This window comes from Palaemon carinicauda, chromosome 21 (assembly GCF_036898095.1).
Source record: "Palaemon carinicauda isolate YSFRI2023 chromosome 21, ASM3689809v2, whole genome shotgun sequence".
Classification (NCBI taxonomy): domain Eukaryota; kingdom Metazoa; phylum Arthropoda; class Malacostraca; order Decapoda; family Palaemonidae; genus Palaemon; species Palaemon carinicauda.
The window spans coordinates 120857619-120875205 of record NC_090745.1 but is presented as its reverse complement, the minus strand read 5'-3'; the positions used below and the strand labels follow the sequence as shown (position 1 = coordinate 120875205).

Genomic DNA, 17587 nt, shown 5'->3' with positions numbered 1-17587 from the left:
TGCCGAGTGAAGGAGTGCAGCATCACTAATGCTGTACCAAAGTTATATAAAAATATATAATTAGCTGACTAAAGACCAATCGGAAGAACAATCGAACCCATGGGTGGGGAAGGAGTTCCCCGAGAGGGAAGGAATATGCTTCAGACTATGTACTCCCTCTGCCAGCTGCTATCGCAGAACGAAGGAGTGTGGTGCCGTTAGTGCTGTAGAAGGTTAAATTGAAACAATTTGATTCAAAATTAATTGGCTGAAGAAAACACTCGGGAGAATAACCTAACCCGCGGATGGGAAAGGTGTTCCTCGAGAGGCACAGGAACATGTTTCAGACTATGTACTCCCTCTGCCTGCTATCAACATAGAACGAGGGAGAGAGGTGCCGTCAGCGAAGAGGAGCAAGACTTAAGTCAAGTTCTGGGTAGGCCACAAGCAGCCTTCCCTCCGATGAACTCTCAGGGAACGAGCCACATGCGGCCTACCCTCCAATGAATTCACGGAGCGAGCGACATACAACATACGAACGGAGTAGGAGTATAGTGTTCACACAAAGAGTTCCCTAAAGCAGAGGCCAGGTCGCTCTACTCTGAGAAGCAGGGGAGGCCACCAGCCTACGGGTTGTCTGGCGTCAACAGGGAAGAGACCGTAAGCAAAGGTTTATCCGCCTTTGAAAAACGCTCCACTACGCTGACACAAAAACAGCAACACTCACACTTTAATAATAAAAGAAAATTCCTGTATGTAAAAACATTACATGAATGCTTAAATATATATATAAACAAAAACAAAAAAAACAATAAAAAATTCAAAGCCAACAAAAAAAGTTGAGCGGAGAGAGAGACAAACGTCCAATCTTACCGAGACAAAAGTAAAAAGTGGCGAGACAACACACGCGTGTGTGAGAGGAGGAGGGGGCTACCCCACTAACTAGCAGTAGGGTAGTTACACCGCACTAAAAGTCTTATGGCTAGTCTTCCAGCTTCGCTGAAAGTAGAATCCCTATTAATAGCGAGGGTTAGTATTTAGTGTCGGAACACTCACTCATTCCACTGGCTTTGCACCCATGTGTCGGACCAATTACTAGTAATCATAGTTGTATAACACCAAATATAGGGAAGAATTTAGTTACTGTATAAAACACTAAAATACCAATATCACAAGGCTTTAAAATTCACATATCCGTCTAACTCTCTTCTGTTATATAATTGGATTTACTGTGATATATTAGGTCTTATACAATTTATGCTTCAATGTCTTTCAAGCCAAGATGCATTCACAATTATATGAGTGAAAGCATCTACTGTACAGTATACTGAAAAGACATAGTAAGTACTGAGCTATGCAAGACCGAATAGTGGGCAGCATATTCAGTTATATAGTATAGTATGATGTGTAATTATAGTTCTATTTCTTTTCTATCAAGGCACAATTGTGTATTTGGTGTTATATAATTGCTACTGTTCTCCTGTGTTTCGTGTTATACGAGAGAAGACTACGTAAATGCAAATATATTACGTAATAGAATCCCCAAGTCTTACCTTAAATAATCAAATTGGAATCTTAAGGACTGACTGCACATTCATGGAGTTGAAGGGAGGTGGTCAAGAAACTTGATTGGCAAGCAGGATTTCATGTTACAAATCCAAGAGCTTCTACAGTATTATGAAAGAAATCCAGAATGGTAAAAAGATACAAATAAAGCAAAGAAGAAACAGAAATAAATTTTACAATGAAAAAAATAACTTGGGCAGGTGTCCAAATAAAACTATTTACATCTAATTCGAGTTCAACTACATGCATTGGAAGACGAGTCCAAAATACTTGAATATTTCCGACTGTTTTGGTAGGTATCAAGAGTAACCAAAGCTGTACTAACAGACCAAATATACCTGTTCCACTGCATGATTTATTAGCATCTCAAAATTTCACCATACTTTTAAGGCCAATAAAAGATATTGCTGAATAAAACTCAACAAACTAGATTTAGCAAACTTGGATAATCTTACCATCAAAATGGTGGTATACTTTTGACACGAGTATTATTATTATTAAATCTTTCAAGACAGCCTACAAGTTAAGATGTTACTTCTGTGATCAAGTCAAACTAAATACTGTAATATTGTACAATATTATTCTGCCTAATTTTAGGATTTGAAAAAAATTGAGACATGTCTCTTAAAAAACAATTTAATTGTCATATTAATAATATGGTTCCCAACCAATATATGTGCGACCAAGAATATTTGGATCACAAGCCAAATCTAGAAGTATATCTACCTGCTCATGTGGGTTTAGATCAGTTCTACTCACATCAAAACGAAGGGAATCCCTATCACCACCAAGAATTACATCAGTCAAAATTGACCGCACAGAAGGATCTTTTTTCAAACTTCTGTTCTGGTGTATTGCCCACTTGGTTACGTATGCAGGATTAACCCCACTCAGTTTTGCCTTAAGAATTTTTATTCGTTCATTTGAATATAATTCAACTTCATCGTCTTCAGAGCTCCCTTGAAGTATTTTCACAAAATACTTCCAGTCTTCAGTGGGTTCTTTAACAAATGCTTCCAATACAGCCATCAACAAATGACGAGAATTACGAAGAGCTCCTAAAGCTGCCACCATAATTTCTCTCAAAGATTCGTACGCACCAAGAGGCTGGAAAACGTTACGTATCTGAGGTGTTAAACGGAAAGGCATCAACTCTGGGTACCCTAGGACTTGGGCAGAAGTTTCAAAATGGTGACCGAAATCAATACCTACAACTCGACCAGTTTTCACACTAATCAAAAAGTTGCCACAATGACGATCACCAATCCCCAGTAGCCAATGAGAAATGCACAAAGTAGCATAACTTATTGCAAATGAACTTCGCAAATAAAATAAACTCTCACTGTTGCATGCTAGTTCCACAATGCCCCTGCGAAGAAGATCCCAAGGTATCAGGTTGACAGTCTCTTCATAGGTTTTTAGAACATTCTGCAATTTTGGTTTCTTACTAGGAACCCAATTTTGTTCCTTTAAATACTTAGGCATTACCAAATTAAGATTCTTTCTTTCACTTTCTCTAACAGAATCTTGGAGAAATTCCTTCAATGGCCTAGTTGATTCTACCCACTGAAGGAGTCCTGTATTTAAGGACAAAGGTATGACCTGGAATGTATCCAGGTTGGGTTTTGAAGTTAGCTTTGTACAAAGTGATGATGATGCATAAATCTTATTCATAAGCCCGAACACCTGTTGCATTCTTTGATCAGTACGAAGATCTTCACCACACTTCACTAAAAATTTGTGATCTTTTTCATCATCACCTCGAATTACGATCGTCATGGGAGCACGTAAAGATGACATTATTGAAACATTTTCATCAAAGTTGGATATCTTTACGTGATACTCGGGCAAAGGTTTTGAAAGACCCGAATATTGTCCAGGTATTTCTATAACATCTGAATACCTTGAGGCATGAAAGCTTGCTAACCACGGTGAATAGGATTTCAACTGCCTGGGTAAAGACTTCATGTCTCCTCTCTCTGTTTGCAGAAATATTTCATACATAGCACTAAGATGACTAACAATATCCTTTTGAGACATCGATTGTATTTTCTTGAAATTCGGACCAAAAGATTTCCCGCATTTGTCCGCTAAAGCTTTTCGCATTCTATCTAATTTTATATATGCCTCTCCTTTTTCAACTGGAAGTCCCTTGCTTGATCGAACACTTACTTTGAGAAGGCTTTCCTCTATGTTCTTCAATCCTTCTTCAATCTTACTCTTGTCCTTTTCTGATTTAACCTTAGATAATGCATCCTTGCAAACTATGTATGGAGCAACGACTAATGAAAGGGCATCTGGCAACTGTTTTAATAGAGTGTTTCTCTGCAAAATATTTTCTACTCTTTGGCACATTACATCTGCCATTTTTCCTACGGCACTTGAATAGTCATACTGCTGCTTACTAATTCTAAATGCATAAACTAGAGCCTGTGGAAATTCAGCAGCAATTTTTTCTATGATTGGCTGTAAAGCTGGCCCAGGAGTTTTATCCACATAAATAAGAATATGACTTATCCACAATAAAAACATCCACTCTGGTACCCTTTCTGAGTGTGACTTGAAAGTGTCTATAAGCGATGGGTTATCTTCGAGGATACTGATTAGACGTGGAAATTGAAAATGTGCCTCTTGGTCTCCTAATTGCATACCTTTCAACACAGCAATTATCAAGTGTTTTGAATAGGTTGTAACATCAATTTCATCTTTAAAGTTTTCTATGCACTCTTCACAATACCTGGATAATTTCATATAAGTTTCTTTGCTCCTATTGTTGGTTCCTTGTGCAGAGGTTGAGAATTTATCTTCACAAATAGATGCAGCTTGCACAAGGCAATTAAAACCAGATTGCAAAAGCACTTCATGCCAATTCCTTTTAGTTTTTGCTTCAGGAAATCTGCTGGACAATACATCAATGTACTTTTGTTGCTGATGCCACTGTTCACCCATCTCCCTAATGCCTTCTGATATCCGTAGTGAGAGCGAACTTTCTAAGGAGAGGTAACTGACTTCAAGCTCAGGAACCTCCTCAAGTACTGATAAGGCATTAACTTTTCCAAGGTATTTAGACCATGCATCAAAAAGGTAGTCAAGACACTTTTCTGGATTACATTTAGCCCTTGATAATGAATTTTCAGTCATTAAGAAATAGAACTCGGCTAATGACTGGTCACCCAAAGATACAAATTTTAGTTTCCTCAAATGTCGATCCGCAAGGTGGTAATTATCATTTTGTAAAGCAGCTTTCACAACAGATTGATAAGTTGTCTTTTTCACATCCTTGATTATTTGATCCAAATTTTCTGATGACTGGTTTCCAAGACAGTGTAAATACAAATCTCTGTATGATGACATATATTGTATAAGAAGGGGATTATCACTTGGATCGGCTTCTTGGTTTTTCCACGATTGTATTACCCGTTTGATCCGCGAATGATTTGAGCCAAACTTTCCATATTTAGAGCACTTGAGGAAATCTTCCAATTCTGAAAGCAGCTGAGCTGATCTTATAGTGTTCTTCAATGGTTTAGGTGTGAGAATAGAATACTGGGAAAGAGCTTGTAGCAAAGCTAACATTGCTGTGTTAAGATAAGATTGTGCTCGTGCGCCCTTTTCCTGGTGTGTTGCTAGTACACCTAACTGTAAAGGAAATGAGCCTTCTATTAGTGCTCTGTGATCAGGATTTTCTAATCCATTATTGATAAAATCTAAAAGATTTCCGTCATTGTCTGACCCATCTAGAATTCTCATCAATTTTGAATTAATCAATGAGGGAAGCACAACGGAACCCGGTCGTGGTAAGAGCCACACACGCTCCAAGTTGATGTTTCCGACGTCATCTTTCAAGAAATTCCTTTCAATAAAACTCTCCAGTTCATTCCACTGACCCAGGGTTCCTGCACAATTTGCATACCAATCCTTCCATATTCTTACCTGCAGAGAAAAGAAAATATATATATAAATTCTATTTTACAATATTTGAAAATGTCATAAAAGTGAACAATTCTTTTGTTTTGCCAAAATACAAATATACTAAATACTATCAATTTTGAAGGCCAGCCAATTCCAGAGTTCAATCACCTTGTTGACTAACGTAAACAATATAAGCTTACTAGTGTTCTTCCATTGCCATTCTTAACAGTTAATGGAAGGGAAGAAGTAACACTGCTAAGTAATGGTTTGCAAAATAACTTATATGTTTGTCTTAAGTAAAAAAATAACCTATTTGATGCATAAAAAAATGACAGTTGGTTGTTACATACAGCTTAAAAGTATATTAACCCTTTTACCCCCAAAGGACGTACTGGTACGTTTCACAAAACCCATCCCTTTACCCCCATGGACGTACCGGTACGTCCTTGAAAAAATGCTATAAAAATTTTTTTTTTTCATATTTTTGATAATTTTTTGAAAAAAATTAAGGCATTTTCCAAGAGAATGAGACCAACCTGACCTCTCTATGACAAAAATTAAGGCTGTTAGAGCAATTTAAAAATAATATACTGCAAAATGTGCTGGGAATAAAATAACCCCCTGGGGGTTAAGGGTTGGAAATTTCCAAAGAGCCTGGGGGTAAAAGGGTTAAGCATTCTACAGTGCTGCAAGCCCCCTATCCTCACCTCTGCTTCAGCTGGTTCCTCTTCCCACTCTTTTTCAAGAGCCATACGATATTGACGGAAAGCCTGAGTGGAATTGTTGGTGGCTTCAGCCTCCACAGCTAACTTTGTTTCCATTTTGACGTCTCCCAATTTCTTCTGAACAATTCCACTAACAATTTCCCACATATCCAAATTCTTATATAACCTGTAACAATAAAAACAATGTGAACAGCATACAGTACATTAAACTTTCTCTAATCCGAATGTTACACATCCTAAATATTTCCGAATATAAATTCTCATTTTGAGCAAATTACACATCCACCTTTTCTAATAATGAAAAATGCTTACATTTGAATGCCAAATTTATTTTGTAGTAAAAATATATTTCTAATTCTAGCTAAGGTAAATAGATTGAATTTAATACAATAATACCCCATCATACATCAACAGCAACTCAAATACTTGAAATTATGAATATCCCATACAGTACTATAACTAAAAATAATACCTGTACAACTACGAAACAACTTACTCTGCCATATTCAGCCATAAATTATCATCTAGGGAACTTTGAGCAGCTTCTGTTTTTTGCCTTTTCCTAGCTGGAGGGTTCTGGTCTTCTCTCTTTCTTATATGAACTTGTCGCTCAAGAACGAGAATACCCAACGCTTCTAAATGACTGTCCAGGCAAGCTGAAAATTCCAAAATAGAAATGATAAGATTAATTAAATGAGTAGATTGGTCATAACCATATTTATAAAATCCTCACCTGGAAAACTGAAGCCAATAGAATTATTTTAGTTTAATGTACAAATAAAACTAGTCATATAATCTACATCATATCCCTAAAATGATGAGAAAAAAATCCAGTATGTTTTGCAAGTCCTGTTGATATCTTGATAAATTATTTCCAACATGCAATGGTATTTTTCCACACATTTTCAATAATTACATTAGGTTAAGAGATGATAATATAACCCAGCTAGAGGAGCTTGGCTTTAAATCTCAGTAAAGTCACTAGAAGCTGCCACCTAGGTGGTCCTCTTTGTCTAACCTCCAACATTTATCAAAAGTATGGCTAGATACCAACTAAAGCTGTACAATAAGAGAGAGAGGGTGTTCATTAGCAGGGATGTGTTGATCCTAATATCTTCCCGAGAGAAGACTCCCTCTTCCCATTAAGACACTTGTATTAGCACCCTAGTTGAGGGTGATATAAGGTTACCTCATATAGGTGATGATGAAATGTCTATTCCCAAGAAAGATGTTTGAGAGGAGGATATGAGTATTTTCATGGGGATTGCTACCAACCTCTTGATGTAAGTAGTGGCTGACAAGAGAATAGTACTGACTATAACTAGTTATGAACTGCTTTCACAATCTGCTGCGGAAGATCTAGGAAGTCAGAGTTTGATGCTTGGGTGAATGTTGTGTTTTCTATAGAAGAAAGTGTTGTACTTGCGGTGTAAGGGGAAAAGAGAGAGGCATTCTTTTAGAGACAGTGATCAGCAGTGGCACCAACATGATTAGTAGTACAAATGCAAGCAAGACTGCTCATCACAATAGAAACATGAATGTCCCTTTCAGAATTAGCAGAGAGAGGGCTAGATGGCCAGTGTGTTACCTGTCTGAAAGGCAACTAGTGGCACAAGTTTATCAAAATGCAAAGTTGAGACACATGGTTTTAGTTTTTCTGTGGTGTGAGCAAGAGGGAATTGGTTAAGGGGGAGGAAACATGTTAAGAGCCAAAGCAGCATTCCTTGATAGAGGATAGTGGAGAAGACTAGTACTGAGCAGTAGCAGCACTAAAACAGATGGGTGTCAACCAAAAAGATTTTATTGAAAGCGATGTCCTTTCCCCAAACTTCTTTTTAGCCTTCCTGCACTTTTGCCCAAATCATTCTGAGAAAAAATTACAGAATGACATAAACCCATCACACTCTCTCTTGCTAGCACATCATCATTGCTTATTCACCACAGACTTATTATAAGACTATCCATCTGTTGTAATCAATAAGCACACAGTAGTCATTAACAGATAAACCGTATAAACTTGCGTATTATGTGACTTATGACTACTAATTTTGAGGCTAATTTCAAGGGGGTTGTATCATACAGGAGATTTAAAGTTAGCATGTGTACTCTTGGACCTGGCTACGTTGTTGTCCAAACTATAAATCTATTTACTGTGGTAAAATATTACAGCTGTATTTGATATACTGTGACCAGGACTCTGATAAAACTAATATTTCACTTAAATGTACCCCAATAATAATGGATGTAATATTAACACATTAGTATCGTATTTTGAAATAAAACAGCAAATATTAATCTTATCCATTGTTTACGTTTATAAGTTGATTGACACTACCATCCAGGCTTTCCAGATCAGTTGATTAAGGCAAACTACAAAAGGATCTTTTTTATTTCCTAAGAGAAACAACTATTACTTGAACTATCATTTTCTTTTTGAAGCCTAAAGCAATGAAAGATTATTTTGTTATTACTGTTCTTAAAATATTTTAATTGTTCATGACTTCTCTTGTAGTTTATTTCCTTGTTTCTTTTCCTCATTGGGCTATTTTTCCCTGTTGAAACCCTTGGGCTTATAGCATCCTGCTTTTACCGACTACAGTTGTAGCTTAGCTAGTAATGATAATGAGAAAACAGTGTTAGTTTGTTATTATTTTTGCATTAACGCAACAATTATAACATTACTAATGATACTTTTATCATTTTCATTTGCTTTTTTATCTTATTGAAGATGAGATAAAGAAAGGAGTAAAGGAGGTAACTGTATTGTAATTTGGTCTCTCAAAACATAACTTGCATTATACATGACATAAATGATAAAATAGTTATCAATGATAATTTGTGGGTTGCACAACATGCGAGACCGTCTGTTACATGAGTATATACGGTACTTGAACATGAGCTGTAACAGAAACTCGGGGCAAAATACAGCGAAAATGTCTGCAAGATGGTCGCCAAAAAAGGTAATGAAACAAGTAATGTAGGTGGATAGTGAGCTAACTTGCTCATCTATCACTAATTAACTAACTTGTTAATCAGCCTAACACTCCAAAATCAAACAATTCTTCTCTAGTCTTCGGTAGTGCCATAGCCTCTGTACCATGGTCTTCCACTGTCTTGGGTTAGAGTTCTCTTGCTTGAGGGTGCACTTGGGCACACTATTCTATCTTATTTCTCTTCCACTTGTTTTGTTAAAGTGTTTATAGTTTATATAGGAGATATTTATTTCAATGTTGTTACTCTTCTTGAAAACTTAATTTTTCCTTGTTTCCTTTCCTCACTGGGCTATTTTCCCTTTTGGAGCCCTGGGCTTATAGAATTGTGCTTTTCCAACTAGGGTTGTAGCTTAGGAATTAATAATAATAATAACAATATCACCAATTAACTAACTTGTTAACCCGCTTAAACAACCATCTTCCAGCTTATGCTAGGAATACTTAAAACAGAAGACATTGGTTTGTACTTCTGTAGAATCAATAACAGGTTGATGTGACTAAGATAAGTTCTACATGGAATAAGGATTCTTATAATTAGTGACTTGAATGAAAAAAAACTGTTTGAGTACAAAATAAAATAAATTTTTTATACATTCTCACAAGTTCACAACACATTAGTTTTTTAAGGGTCTACACTGATTAAAGTATCACCAATTACATGCCGTAAGTGATTATGATTGAATTAGATATGAAATGCTACCCTCTGTATTTAAAAAATACATATGTATACAGTATCTTCATTCTTCACTTCCCTAACACCTAAGTAAATATGAAACCAATATCAGATGGCTACTCACAGCATCAAGAACACAGAAACAATTAAAATGTTCTGAAACACTAACCTGCACAAAGGGTGTCTGGATTTACGACTACGTCATTATTGATCATGAGGTGAAGAACAGTCCTTAGTAACTGTGGGGAAGATGCATAACTACTTCCCAATACATCATTCAATGCAGAATGAATATTTCTAAACCATTCTTCAGATGTTCTTGGGTCCATGACTAAGTCCCTGTTGTCTAAAATTCCTTGTGCAAGAAGTTCAAACACCACACCAGAAACTCTGTTATCATGCTGTGAAAAATATAACTCAATAATTACCATTGAAATTTTCTTCGAACAGGATGATTTTACTTAGTTTCTCTATTACTATCTTTTTTTAATCCCAATAAGGTAATCTTTAAAATAAACGTAATCAAAAGTATTTCAGTATATGAATTCTGATTTCATAATTATGACTACAAAATATGCAACATGATTGGATACTATTTAGATATAAAATATTGGTAGCAATTTCAGAAATAAAGTACAGTAATGATAATTTTAATAATTCTATAAATATAATTTCCTAAAGGGTGAGGGATTCTCTTAACTACAAACACAAAACTAAACTAAAATTTGCATCTTACAATTGTTAATATCTGAAAAATTGGGAGGTTAATCTACTGATAAACCACTCCTAATAATAATTATTGTATAAGAAAATAGACGAAATAATGGAAAAGGCCCAATGGCTATCCGAGAGTTCAAGAAATCTAACTGCCTTTACACCTTCAACCTAATTGCCTGTTAGGTTGAACGTGTGCTGGCACCTTGTGGTGAACCAGTCCGGCAGGCAATCTTGGTAGTGTTACACTATTCGGGAATGATGTCAAAGATGAATGTCGACACGTGTGTTAAGCAAACTGAGTTTAGACAACTTAAACCTTTTAATTGATATTAAAATTTGTTAAAAAGAGCTGCTATCATCCTAGATGCTTTTCTCTCTACTTATTATTGACAAGGAGGGGGAAACAAGCCAAAGACTTGTTGCCTTAAAATGCATGATCTAAGTTGTCTTTTCATATCAGAGTGAAATGCACTTTTGTAAGGCAGTTACTATTTTAAGACTTATTTTTGTTCCTAGTTTGCAAACTTATTGCCACTAATTTCCACATGAGAAGGAACCCAGCAGACAACAGTTTTGTGCCAAAAACAAATGTGAAGGAGCCACTCAAGGTTTTTGGAATATATTAAGGAAACTATTAAAAACTTTCAAAGAACCTGAAGCACTCCTAGTCACATTACAAAGAATTTTATCTTGCTACTGTATTCAAAACAAGTTCTAAAGCCTTAAGTAATCCTGTCAACTTTGAAGTAAATATGAAAGAGAAGAATTTGAGAGGAAACACATTTGCATTTTCCAAACGTAATACTTCACACAATATATAACCATTTATGAAATTTTTCTCTAACTCACCTGGGCAAGGGCCTGAAGTGGTGCAATTACTGCCTTATATGGGATCTGTATATCAGGAAGCTCACCAACTCTGTACTCTCTGTACATCGTCACCTAAGGAAAAAATGTATTCCACATTAACTACTTAGTTCTAAGAGATTAAGACTTAATTTTCAAAGTTTTTTCTAATATTTAAAACTGAATTTAACTTTAGACAACAAGGTATAGTACAGTATTGTATTTAAACTAATCAATATCCTTCATTGTTTTTATACAAATTTAGAAATGACCAACTTTTCAAATGAAACTAATCATCTATTACATGAGCTATTCCCTAAGTCTTGAAATTGTACAGTACTGAACTTCATTATCAACTTGTACAATTCTTTAATTTGCATAAAACTAAATACTTTTATTCTTTTATCATTTTGTTTCTAGCTAATTCAAATAATATCCCGTGTTAAACTACACTCGAATCTTTCCATATCTATAAAAGAATGCTTGAAAAATATTTTGCTAGTCAACTCTCGTCATCCACAACTAAACAGTATGAAAACTACAAAATTCCAGATAGGAAACAAATTTCTTCCCATGGTAAATCTATCAAATGTAGACCCAAAGTCCACCACTTTTTTCATATATTAAATATCTGGATTAAGTATACATTATTATAGTTAATAACCCTGAGTTTAAGAAATAAATTAACATCACTATATCATGTAATGGGGTGAGCAATTCAATGATTCCCATTGGTGACAGAAACAAAAATGAATAAGATTTCTATCAGCAGATATCTCTCTCTTTCTCTTGGTTTCAGGTGCCATACAATCGTACATATAGCAGAAGAAACAATAATCTTTGTTTCCTTAAACAAAATAAATCTGGGCTTAAAACTTAGGATTCGATCCTGTCAGCTGATCTCTAGTTATAGTGCAGAACATTATATATATACTGAAAGAAGTCTAAAAAACTCAAGATTTTTCAAGTTAATGAGATTCATTTAAGCATTTCTATACCTTTCTGTAGTCAATTTAAGGTGCACTTTAACAATAACAATTACTGCTTATTTTTTTTTTAGCATTGCTGTACTTGATGATTTCTGACTAAATTTCTTATTTTGAATTCCATTCTTTGGCAATTTTTTGCAATTACCAAAAATGCAGATAACAAGAGTTGATTCAGAAAAAATGTTATTTTCATTAGTAAAATAAATTTTTGAATATACTTACCCGATGATCATATAGCTGTCAGCTCTGCTGCCCGACAGAAAAACCTACGGGCGGAATACGCCAGCGATCGCTATACAGGTGGGGGTGTACATCAACAGCGCCATCTGTCAAGTAGGTACTCAAGTACTCGATGTCAACACAGAACCAATTTTCTCCTCGGTCCACTGGGTCTCTGACGGGTGGGTTCTTTAATTTATGATCATCGGGTAAGTATATTCAAAAATTTATTTTACTAATGAAAATAACATTTTTCAATATTAAACTTACCCGATGATCATATAGCTGATTCACACCCAGGGGGGTGGGTAGAGACCAGCATTACATGTTGACATTATTATGAGCTAAGTATTCCGTATTTCATTTTAGCAGTTATTCAAAATAACAAACATAAAATAAATAAGTACCTGGTAAGGAAGTCGACTTGAACAATTACTCTGCCTTTTTAAGTACGTCTTCCTTACTGAGCCTCGCGATCCTCATAGGATGCAAAGCGACTCCTAGGAGCTGAAGTATGAAGGGTTGCAACCCATACTAAAGGTCCTCATCAAAACCTCTAATCTAGGCGCTTCTCAAGAAATGACTTTGACCACCCGCCAAATCAAGTAGGATGCGAAAGGCTTCTTAGCCTTCCGGACAACCCAAAAACAATAATAAAACATTTCAAGAGAAAGATTAAAAAAGGTTATGGAATTAGGGAATTGTAGTGGCTGAGCCCTCACCCACTACTGCACTCGTTGCTACGAATGGTCCCAGAGTGTAGCAGTTCTCGTAAAGAGACTGGACATTCTTAAGATATACTTTGCAGAGATCTATTTTGTTTAAAGGCCACGGAAGTTGCGACAGCTCTAACTTCGTGTGTCCTTACCTTCAGCAAAGCTTGGTCTTCCTCATTCAGATGGGAATGAGCTTCTCGTATTAACAGTCTGATAAAATAGGATAAAGCATTCTCTGACATAGGCAAAGATGGATTCTTAACTGAACACCATAAAGCTTCAGACGGGCCTCGTAAAGGTTTTTAAATAGAACTTAAGAGCTCTTACAGGACATAAGACTCTTTCTAGTTCATTTCCAACCATACGATAAGTTTGGAATATCGAACGATATTGGTCAAGGCCGAGAAGGCAGCTCGTGTTTGGCTAGAAAACCAAGTTGTAGAACATGTAGCCGTTTCGGATGAGAATCCGATGTTCTTGCTGAAGGCATGAATCTCACTGACTCTTTTAGCTGTGGTTAAGCATATCAGGAAAAGAGTCTTAAAGGTGAGATCTTTCAGGGAGGCTGATTGAAGCGGTTCGAACCTGTCTGACATAAGGAATCTTAGTACCACGTCTAAATTCCAACCAGGTGTAACCAAACGACGCTCCTTCGTGGTCTCAAAAGACTTAAGGAGGTCCTGTAGATCTTTATTGTTGGAAAGATCTAAGCCTCTGTGACGGAAGACTGATGCCAACATGCTTCTGTAACCCTTGATAGTGGGAGCTGAAAGAGATCGTTCTTTCCTCAGATATAAGAGAAAGTCAGCTATTTGAGTTACAGAGGTACTGGTCGAGGATACGGATACTGACTTGCACCAGTTTCGGAAGATTTCCCACTTCGATTGGTAGATTCTAAGGGTGGATGTTCTCCTTGCTCTAGCAAACGCTCTGGTTGCCTCCTTCGAAAAGCCTCTAGCTCTCGAGAGTCTTTCGATAGTCTGAAGGCAGTCAGACGAAGAGCGTGGAGGCCTTGGTGTACCTTCTTTACACGTGGCTGACGTAGAAGGTCCACCCTTAGGGGAAGTGTTCTGGGAACGTCTACTAGCCATCGAAGTACCTCGGTGAGTCATTCTCTCGCGGGCCAGAGGGAAGCAACTAGCGTCAACCTTGTCCCTTCGTGAGAGGCGAACTTCTGCAGTACCTTGTTGACAATCTTGAACGGAGGGAATGCATATAGATCTAGATGTGACCAATCTAGTAGAAAGGCATCTATGTGAACTACTGCTGGGTCCGGGATAGGTGAGCAAACTATTGGGAGCCTCTTGGTCATCGAGGTTGCGAAGAGATCTATGGTTGGCTGGCCCCAGGTGGCCCAAAGTCTCTTGCTAACATCCTTGTGGAGGGACCATTCTGTTGGAATAATTTGTCCCTTCCGACTGAGACAATCTGCTATGACATTCAAGTTGCCTTGGATGAACCTCGTTACTAGAGAAAAGTCTAGACCTTTTGACCAGGTGAGGAGGTCCCTTGCGATCTCGTACCATGTCAGAGAGTAGGTCCCTCCTTGCTTGGAGATGTACGTCAAAGCCGTGTGTTGTCCGAGTTCACCTCCACCACTTTGCCTTGAAGGAGAGACCTGAAGCTTTTCCAGGTCAGACGTACTGCCAGTAGCTTCTTGCAGTTGAAATGCATTGTCCTTTGACTCGAGTTCCATAATCCCGAGCATTCCCTACCGTCTAATGTCGCACCCCAGCCTACGTCCGATGCGTCCGAGAAGAGAACGTGGTTGGGAGTCTGAACAGTCAGGGGAAGACCCTTTCTAAGGTTGATAAAGTCCTTTCACCAAGTCAGACCAGACTTTATCTTTCCGGAAACCGGGATCGAGACCGCTTCTAGCGTCTTGTCCTTTTTCCAGTGAAAAGCTAGATGGTATAGAAGAGGACGGAGGTGTAGTCTTCCTAGTGACACAAATTGAACCACGGATGACAGTGTCCTTACCAGACCCATCCACAGCCTGACAGGGCAGCGTTCCTTCTTCAGCATCTTCTGGATGGATAGCAGGGCTGGGGGTTGATCGTCTTGTTCAGCAACGTCCTCATCAGAGGGTTCCTCATCCGAAACTGATGAGGAAACGGCAACGGAGTGGGCAACGTCTGACTCGCTGAATCCGGTCGCACTGGTGGATGCGTGAGGTTGACCCACTGCGTCACAACAAGTCACCTCTGCTGGTTGTTGAACGTCTTCCTAGTGACACACTGAACGTCAACAACCACCTCCGAGCGTCGCTTAACGTCAACGTGCGACTGGCAACCCACACTGGGTCGCATCGGTGGAGGAACCACCTCAACTGGCGGACGCGAGTAGGATACCTCAGCGTCAACAGGGCGCACAACCAACCGGTAGGAAGGTTGTTGGCCAGAAGGTTCTTCTCCGTATTAAGTCCTCTATCAAGGACACAAGCTTGGACTGCATGTCTTGCAGCAAAGCCCATTAGGGTCTACGGGAGCAGGTGTGGCAACAGACGGGGTTAGCGACTGAAGCGGAACCATTTACCATCCCTGGAAGCCTTGTTATGTGTGACATAATAGTACAGCAAAACTTCAAAGGCTCGACAAAAGTTGAGAAGTTGACCTGTAAACAACTGGAGCGTCTCCTGGCTATGCGCCTGGCCGAGTCTACCAGAATTGAGAAGTCTACCTGGGCAGAGGCATGAACTCCCAAGCTGAGAACTTCTCTCGTGTCCTATCAGACTCTCGCTCTATAAGCCAGATAAAAAGAAGGGAAATCAAAAGGCTGAATCCCTAAAACTCCTCCTGGTGCAAAAACCAGTCGCCTAGCCGACGTAACGCTCTCTAGGAGAGCGAGAGAGCACTAGCTTAACAACAACGGCTTCGAAGTAGCTAGGCCTAGTGTAAGTTCTGACGTGAGGCGAATGAGGAACAGCAGTTACAAGATCCGGACGAAGATCCTTAAAAAATCATCATGATTTAATTAAAGTCCATAGGAGGCTAAGCAGCTTAAGGCTCCTCTCCAAATGACAGAGTCCTCAAAGGAATATCAGTAGGAGGGAGAACAGCACTTTCTCATCTACAGGAACCTTGTCCGAGAAAAGCTAGGTTATCTCAGTGAGGGTCTCACTGGTGCATTAGCAGCAGACCAGAAGGCAACGTTATGTAACTGCTTGACAGTCTGTGAACTGTCAAAAACTGAACTGTTAACCACAACAGGTGCGTGAGGACATACAGCACTGGTGCATTAGTAGCAGACCAGAAGGCAACGTCATGTAACTGCTAGACAGTCTGTGAGCTGGCAACAACCAAAGCTGTGTGGGGAAGCCTCAACTCCTGACTGACTAGTCTGCTGCGGGCGAGTGGCGGTAACCACAGTGGGTTGCGGAGGCTGACGCACCGTGTCAAAACACGGCAGCTTAACTCCACCCTCCTGTTGTAGTGGTAGCACACGCACGTCAACGGAGGGTTCCGTGCGTCTGTGAACGTCAGCATGCGTCTGGCAGGGTCGACTGCGCATGGGTGGAGGAGCTCTCACAGCTGGAGTGTGGGAGCAGGCAGCCACAGCGTCTGCTGGGCGCACAACCGTGGTAGGTTGTAGGCTAACGGGTGCGTCTGTGAATGTCAGCATGCGTCTGGCAGGGTCGACTGCGCATGGGTGGAGGAGCTCTCACAGTTGGAGTGTGGGAGCAGGCAGCCACAGCGTCTGCTGGGCGCACAACCGTGGAAGGTTGTAGGCTAACGGGTGCAGCGTCAACCTTCTCCGCACAATACTCCTGCAAAAAAGATGCTAACTGTGTCTGCATAGACTGTAGCAAAGACCACTTAGGGTCTACAGCAGCAGGTGCGGCAACAGACGGTGTTACTGCCTGTTGCGGTACCGCTTTACCTCTCTTAGGAGGTGTGTAGTCATCGGAAGACTGCAGCGAGTCCGAACTGACCCAGTGGCTACACCTGGGCCGTTGTACTTGCGCGGAAGGGACCGACTTGCACTTAATAAGCTGCGAGACCTTGGTCCAAGGTTTCTTACGAGAAACCTCTTCCGCAGACGAGAAGTAAATGGGCTCTCTCGTCTTTGTGTGGGTGGGGCGATCTTGGGTAGATACGCCCGAAACCACGGAGGGAAAAACGTCTGTTCGTTGATCAAGGCCTGACGAACCCATAAGTCGTTCGACATTACTTCTCCCCTGGGCTTGGGAGCTTGCAAGAGGTCCCGGACTAGGTGAACGACAGGCACGAACAGACGAACCCTCGGACGCAAC

At 39.2% G+C, this 17587-nt stretch overlaps 1 protein-coding gene across 1 annotated transcript in view; it reads right to left on the bottom strand.

Annotated features, from left to right (window-relative positions):
- Positions 1-2165: 2165 nt before the first annotated feature.
- The window catches only part of LOC137615446 (DNA-dependent protein kinase catalytic subunit-like), a 125538-nt gene continuing 110116 nt past the window's right edge, over positions 2166-17587 (bottom strand). The window contains 5 exon segments of the mRNA XM_068345324.1: positions 2166-5478; positions 6165-6348; positions 6679-6838; positions 10018-10249; positions 11415-11507. Of these exon segments, the coding sequence (XP_068201425.1) occupies positions 2194-5478; positions 6165-6348; positions 6679-6838; positions 10018-10249; positions 11415-11507 (3954 nt within the window). The 3' untranslated portion in view covers positions 2166-2193.